The sequence below is a fragment of the Salvia miltiorrhiza genome, chromosome 3 (assembly GCF_028751815.1).
Source record: "Salvia miltiorrhiza cultivar Shanhuang (shh) chromosome 3, IMPLAD_Smil_shh, whole genome shotgun sequence".
Lineage (NCBI taxonomy): Eukaryota > Viridiplantae > Streptophyta > Magnoliopsida > Lamiales > Lamiaceae > Salvia > Salvia miltiorrhiza.
The window spans coordinates 16,987,255-16,995,367 of record NC_080389.1 but is presented as its reverse complement, the minus strand read 5'-3'; the positions used below and the strand labels follow the sequence as shown (position 1 = coordinate 16,995,367).

At 31.2% G+C, this 8,113-nt stretch overlaps 1 protein-coding gene across 1 annotated transcript; it reads left to right on the top strand.

Moving 5' to 3' along the window:
* The first annotated feature begins 6,580 nt into the window (after positions 1-6,580).
* On the top strand, positions 6,581-7,883 carry LOC131017905 (ethylene-responsive transcription factor ERF061-like). Its single transcript, XM_057946644.1, has one exon. It carries the CDS (start codon positions 6,872-6,874, stop codon positions 7,697-7,699), a length of 828 nt encoding a protein of 275 aa, XP_057802627.1. The 5' UTR covers positions 6,581-6,871; the 3' UTR covers positions 7,700-7,883.
* Positions 7,884-8,113: the final 230 nt, after the last annotated feature.

Here is an 8,113-nt window from a genome sequence, read left to right as displayed (position 1 = left end):
ATAAATAAATAAATAATAGACATAATAAAAAGAAAAGCAATTAAAATAAATAAAACCCAAAACTAATTCGGAAAGAAAAACTTGAATCTTCAATCTTTTCAGAAAATAAATCTAAGCTATAAAACTGAGAAAACAGTAATTCTAAATTGAAAAATATGAAAAGATAGAGAAGAGAGGTGTCTAATAGATCAACAAAAGAACCTATATATATATATGTGCATTCATTGTTGTGCGCGACTTCTTGTTTTAGTTATATCTTCTTCGTCTTAACTACGATTTGTAATCCGTTTGCGCCCACGAACTCGTATCGAGATGGTCTACAACTTTATTTCATGTCAATTTTCCAAATTTAACTTTAATATTTCTGTAGATTTCATCAAAATACGAATAAATATTACATTTCACAAGATATATAGCAATTTAAGCACAAAATAATCATCACACTAAATTCTTTATAAAATTGACATTATAAAAGCATTAAAGATAATAATAAAATGAGTGTTATCAGTCACTGCAAGACAATTTTAATGTAGTGAATATTAGATATGATGAACATTATTCTACTCCAAGAAGCAAGGTATAAATAGATCATTCAATTGTGTTGTAGTGGATGTTTGATTTTTACATCTCTCTTTTAGTGCATACTTTGTGATACGTAAGAAAAAAGGTAAAAACGGATCATTCCTCTCGTTTTTAGATGTGATGCACAATAATTAATCAAAACCAAATTAATTGTGAGTACTCTTGGGGCATCTTAAATCAAGAAAAATAATTAATCAAAACCAAATATTTTGAATATTTGTTTTTCTAAAAGCAATTCTAAATTTTCAGTATTTTTCATAAAAATGTCCCGTTATACAAAATTTAGTGATGAAAAGATAACTTACATCGCCAAATGTAATATTTTAGAGACCGTCGTTATTGGAAAACCATGTTAGGAATCATCATTGTTGGAAAACATTGAAAGTTAGAGATATTTTGTCATCTTTTCGTGACCTAATTTTATATAGCGGAACATTTTATAAAAACGTTGAAAGTTCAAAAAAAAAAAATTATGAGACAACGAAAATTCGAAACATTTTATGACATTCTGAAAGTTCAGGACATAAAATAATATTAACCCAACAAATGATAACAAAACGAGAACAAAACACGAAAAAAGAATGTCAAAACAGTAATACTCCTTCCGTCCCAAAAAATGGTCCTAAAAAGGGACGATACGAATTTTAATGAAAATGCATGATTAAGTTCATTGTGAGTGAGGAAAATATCTCACTTAAAAGATAGTGTTAATAATGCTAATTAATTATATTATGAGTGAAGATAAGGGACCATCACATGATAAAAAAAAAAAAATTATGGATGTCATAAAATACTAGCAAACACGATTATTTTTTTGTGAACTAGAGAGGTCTAATGTTCTTTATTTCTCTCTCTATCTATCGGAAAAGTGGGATTCAACAATTTCACACTTAGCAGCTCAAGAAATATAACGAAAAATAAAAATGACACTAACTATTATCGTAGGCATTCCGTAAATCAGGCACGTGTCTATAAGGTATCATTACTAGTAACTAGCAAGTCAAAATTTTCACGTGTAGCTAAATCTTTAAATTCGATTATTTGTGTGTGCAATTTTGTATAAGTTGAATCAATTATGAGTTGATATTTCATGAATAAGAATTCTTCCTGAGCCATCAGTTTCGGAAACAATTGCGACTTTTGAAATGTATTAATAATGTAGATACATGCCGTAGCTAAATTCATCGACCTAAATCATTTCATTCATTTGAATATAATTATTCACAAATTCCTCACCATCTTTTTTCAGATACAAATATACTCCCTCCGTCCCAAACGAAATGTCCTGTTTTCCTTTTTGGACTGTCTCAAACGAAATGTCATGTTTCCTTTTTTGGCAATACACTCTCTCTTTATACTTAATATTTAAATAATTTCCACCAACCCACTTTATCTAGTTTATACACATTTCTTAATCTCTGTGTCGAAAAGAAATAGGACATTTCGTTTGGGACGGAGGGAGTATATCGTAATTCACTACAAGAAAATGCGGCTCTAACGACCGAAATTTCGGTCGTTAAAACCCAAAAATCGGTCGTTAATATTTTTAACGACCGATTTAACGACCGTTTTTTTCGGTCGTTGTTTGCATCGTCGCCCGAGTTTTAACGACCGTTTTTTCGGTCGTTAAATTTAACGACCGATTTTTTATTTTTAAAGACCAAAATTTCGGTCGTTAAAAAGAGAAAAAAAAATAAAAAATAAAAATAAAAAAATTATTTTTTTTTATTTTTTTAAAATAACGACCGAAATTTTATTTTTAACGAATGAAAATTCGGTCGTTAAAAATTAATAAAAAAAAATATTTTTTTTTTTTAAAAAATAATATTTTTTTTTTATATCTTTGTATCCCACAAGTATTTTTAGTGTATTTCTAATGTATTTTGACCTTAATTGCATACCATTTGACGAACTTCCCAGTAGGTCACCCATCTTACTTGTGCTCTAAGTCAAGCACGCTTAACCTTGAAGTTCTTTTCGAGTAGTCACTAATAGGGAACACTCGTATTATTGATATATATAGTACCTATTAATTCATTTAAACTCTAATTCAATATAAAATATCATTAATCATTCATAACCTTATAATATGTCGAGATAATAACTAAGATTTGTGGTGTCGACGAAACATTGACGATAAATATACGATCGAATTTAAAATAATAAAAAATTAATATTATCGTAATTAAAAAAAGAAAAGAAAATATGAGTATGAAAAATAACAATCAAATATACAACAAAATCAATATTAAATCAAATAATCAATATTAATAAAATTAATATTTGAAAAATAATTTTATTATTTTAAAATAATAAAATTATTAATATTTTGAAAATAATGAATCTAATAATTTAGAAAATCAAATAAGTCTAATAATTTATTATAATAAGTCTAATAATTTATTATAATAAGTCTAATAATTTATTAGTATAATAAATCTAATAATTTATTGCAAATAATATCGCATTTTTATTAATAATCAATATTATCTATTTTTATAGAATAATATTATGAAAATAACAATCATTTCAAAATATTCTCTATAATTTGAAAATAATAATTAAATAGAAAATTAATAAAAAATAATTAAATATTTATATATATATATATATATTTATATATAATCAAAAAATAAAAATAAATAAAAATAAAAACGAAATTTAAAATTTTTAAAATTGAAAAAATAAAATTAACGACCGATTATTCGGTCGTTAATAAATAAAATAAATAAATAAAAAAATTAAAATAAATAAAAAATAAATAAATAAATAAAAAATAAATAAAAATAATTTTAACAACCGAAAAATTCGGTCTTTAAAAAAAAATAATTAAAAAAATATTTTTTTATTTAAAAAATATTAAAAAAATAAAAAAAAATAAAAAAATAATATTAACCACCGAATAATTCGGTCGTTAAAAAAAATAATTTTTTAATTTTTTTTAAAAAAAAATAATTTTTTAATAAAAAAAATATATATTAACGACCGAATTTTCGGTCGTTAAAATTAAAAAAAATAATTAAAATATAAAAAATAATTTTTACGATCGAAAATTCGGTCATTAAGAAAAATTAAATATTAAAATATTAAAAAAATAATTAGCGACCGAATTTTCGGTCGTTAAAAAATAAAAATAAATAAAAAATAAAATCGGTCGTAAATCGGTCGTTAAGGCCGCAAAATTAACGACCGAAAATTTCGGTCGTTAAACGCGTGTTTTCTTGTAGTGATTCTACCTATCCGCAAAGTCTATCGCGCAAAATTTATGCTAGGTTGGCAGTAATTTTTCAATTTAATTTAATAATTATAACTTAATTATACATGTAAAAACATATGTTTATAGTGATATTATATATATGCACAAAACGTTCGTGGGTATTATAAAACTAAAACATGCATGTAACAGAATTTGTACGAGAACACTCTCACTTATGTATAAAACTATACCATATTCAAGGGAAATAGTGATGTTCGAAATTTTATACGATATATTCAAAATCTTTATTACGTCAAAGTAAACGAGATATAAATGATCAATACTCCATCCGTCCCACTTCAAGTGTCTTATTTTATTTTTGGGTTGTTCCACTTCAAATCATGTTTTTATTTTTAAAAAATATTCTCAAAAAATGAGAATTTTTGGGGTTCGCATCACTTTTTCAACTCTACATCACACCACTTAATAATCTAATTAACATACAACCGTGTCAAAAAGAAACATGACACTTGAAATGAAACAGAGAGAGTAAAATTTATCACTTCAAAGTAAACGAGATATAAAATATTCAAAAAAATTTTTTTACTTCGTTGTACCTCGAAGCAAACACATAATCGGTGTAATTATACTATTTGATAATTCCATATAAATAGTAAACATTGTTACTCTACCTATGAATATAATTATCATTTGATGAGGGTGAATTATGACCTTAAACTATATCATTCACTTGGAATATATCTGTCACAATATCTATGGTCCTATTTGATGCAACTAAAAAGTGGATTAAAAAAAGCTGGGACGCGTGTGGTAGTAAGAAAGTTAATGATGGACACAATCCAATCCTATCCCAAAATTAAAGAATAAAAAGTGATTAATTATTCATGGACAGATTTTATTTTGTGATAGACATCGACATAGACCAGGAAAAAAAAAATGAACACAACAACATTACGCGTGGAAGTAGGCAGTTCATTATGACATTATTATCACAGGACATATTTTTAGCTTTTTGTTAGAAAAAAGGTGACTCGTAATAAATTCATAAAGTAGGCTTCTGTCTGTCAGATGTCCACGGTGTGGCCTCTAAGACTCAAATTGTGAACTCACTTTTGCCAACCATAAAAATATCACATATGGAGTGTTAGCATAGAAACTACATTTAATTAAGGGTGAAAATTAAAAATATTAACTTTATTAAATTATAGGTAGGGAGAAGATAAATGTGATGAGAAATAAAATATAAAGTAATGTTAAATTTTTAAATATAATAAATGGGGCAAATTTTTTCATGGATTTGAATTATGAAGCGAGCGAAAATTTTATCAATTAATTAAATATCAGTCAGCATGATTTCAGGTCCTCTTGGAACACAATATTCTTCCCGGGGAGGGAACGCGGCACTGGTACCCTCTGTCCGCGAGTGTCCTCCGGGTTGATGTTGATGCCTCTTTCGAGAAAGATGGGTTGTGCTGTGGGATGAGATTCGTAATAAGGGATTGTCATAGGCAGATCATCATGGTTGGATGCCAAACTATAGGGTACACAGAGACGGTACTTATGGGCAAACTTCACGCCATTTTGCTTGCGGTTGGAACCTGCCTGGAAAATGATATCGGCCCCATTGTGGTTTACACTGATTCGCTCCTTGTTGTGCATGTTTTGTCGGACAAGACACATGGATCGGATTCGCTTTGTGATGAGTTATGGGAAGCTTTTGTTCATGCTCGTCATCATGTCGTTTTGAATTTTATTCATATGCGGCGTGAGGCTAACTGTGCAGCTCACGAGCTCGCTTGACATTCTTTTATTTTTTCTGATGTGATGATCTGGAAAGCCGATTTTCCTAGATATTGTTATTTTTTATTCCTCGTAATAAAGTTATTCACTTTCCGTTTCAAAAAATATATATATATATATCTTTATTCAGTCATTACAAACAATTTATGCAACACTATATACTGACTTATACAATATTCTTATTTTTCACAAAAAATAGCATTCTCACTATAACCTAATCTTATTTTTATATATGACATACTTAGTTTTAAATGTAAGAACAAAAAATTTACACTCACTGTCCACCTAAAAAAATTTATAATTTATCATTTTCGTCCATCTACAAAAACGTGTTCCAAATTATTTTTTGTAAATAATCTCATTAACTATTATCCTGAAGATTTTTACATCTTTACACGTATTGTTATTCATGGACCCACCATCTAATTTGTTCTGTCATTTCTCTGACTAAATTTATGCTTTAAAAAAAATTGTGAAATCATTTATCCATCACTAAATAAATAATTAATTATTTTTTAAAAAAATTGTGTCAACCTCCCTTAAGACTTCTTTCCGTGAACGAAGAGAGTATTAAAAGGCTTCATTTCTTTTTTATGGTATTAGTATTATATTCAAAATTTTATCTGTGAACCACATCAATAATACAACCCTTAACAATAAATTCATCAAATTTCTTTTTAAGAACCTTAAGTTTGTCATAAATGGTATTAGTTTATAATCTGAACTTGTATAATCCAATAATATAAGGTACTTTTTGTGTGGATGAATGATAAAGAGGGACAAGAAAATTGAGGTGGAACAAATTAGAGATTTGCAAGAAAATTATTCTTTGTAAGGAAAAAACGACCTCACAATATCTTCACACAGTAGTGTTTAGAAGAAACTATATGAGCCGTACATACGAAATTAGTGGCATAATAGTCAATTCAGCAGAAGATATATATATATATTTTTTTTTTTGAGTGAAGATATATTGACACGGATAAAGTTGGATCATAAATGTGAATTGCTACTAGCCTACTAGCATGGCAAAAAAATCCTCTCCTCACCTCTATAAATATATCGTCCAACACAATCAAATATTCATAAATCTCACCATTTTAACCCAAATATCAAATTTCCCTCTGCCATCACTTCCTCTGCTATAATCTATTGATCCTTTCCTTTTATCTGGGATCAATTTTAACCCAAATAAATCTTTTTCTTCTTCGGAGAAACAGGGGCATTTTTTGAGAACCCTGCTTCCTCCCCTGTTTCTAAATTTTCAAAAAAATGGCAAGTATTCATGATTTCAACGCTCCCCACGCGCTATCGCAGCTGATTCTATCGACGAATTCGAACACGTTGGATTCGATCTTCTCCTACTGCGAAGCTGCGAATTCCGTCGCTGCTGCTCAAGCAGCGACGGAATTGGAATTTCCGTTGGGCTCGTCCGTGTATTTTAGGCAGAGAGATTTGCTGCGGAAATTTTCCAACGAGAATCCGCGGATTCCCGCGGCCGACCCGGTTCGGTGCGAACCGGGTTTGTTTCCGACTTATTTCAGCCCGAGCAAGAAGAAGCTGTACAGGGGCGTGCGGCAGCGGCACTGGGGGAAATGGGTGGCGGAGATACGGCTGCCGCAGAACCGGATGCGCGTCTGGCTCGGCACCTACGACACGGCGGAGGCCGCCGCCTACGCCTACGACCGCGCCGCCTACAAGCTGCGCGGCGAGTACGCGCGCCTCAACTTCCCCAACCTGCGCGATCCGGCGAGGATCGGCCTCGGCGACGGCGCCAGGCTCGCCGCCTTGAAGAGCGCCGTCGACGCCAAGATCCAGGCCATCTGCCAGAAGGCCAAGCGCGGGAGGAAGATGAAGGCGGCGGTGGCGGAGAGCAGCAGCGCCTCCACCACCACCACCACCGAGGAGAATAACAAGGCCGCGGAGGAGTCGCCTTCGCCGTCGTCGTCTGTGGCGAATGACGAGAGGTGGAGCGCCGGCGGTGGCGCGGAGGAGGACGCGCCGTGGAGCGGCGGCGACGCGGAGTCGCGTGAGTGGTACTCGCTGGCGCGGCTGCCGTCGTTCGACCCCGAATTGATCTGGGATGTTCTAGCAAATTAGTACTATTATCAAAGTAATTCAGAGCAGTGTTTGAATTGTTTTTTTTAATACTAATTAAGTTTAGTTTATTAGATTTCGAATTTATTTCCTTCTTGAGGTTGTTTGCCACTGCCAGTGTGCTCTTGTTTCACCTTAAGTACGGATTTCATGTTTCCATAATTTTACTTCTCCTGTGTTTTAGTTACTCTCGCTTTGGTTTAGCATGAGCTTTAACAAAATAGTTCATGATTTTTATGTAGGGGAGAAAATGTGTCATCACTCATTATTATATAAAATGAGCGGTTCAGATTGAATAAAAATCGGTTCTTTCTAGAGAGAATAGCAAATAGTCACATATCATATAATCTCTTAACACAGTTAACTTCTCCTCATCTTTTGATTTTGGATTGTTAGCCTCTCAACATCTTTTAAGGA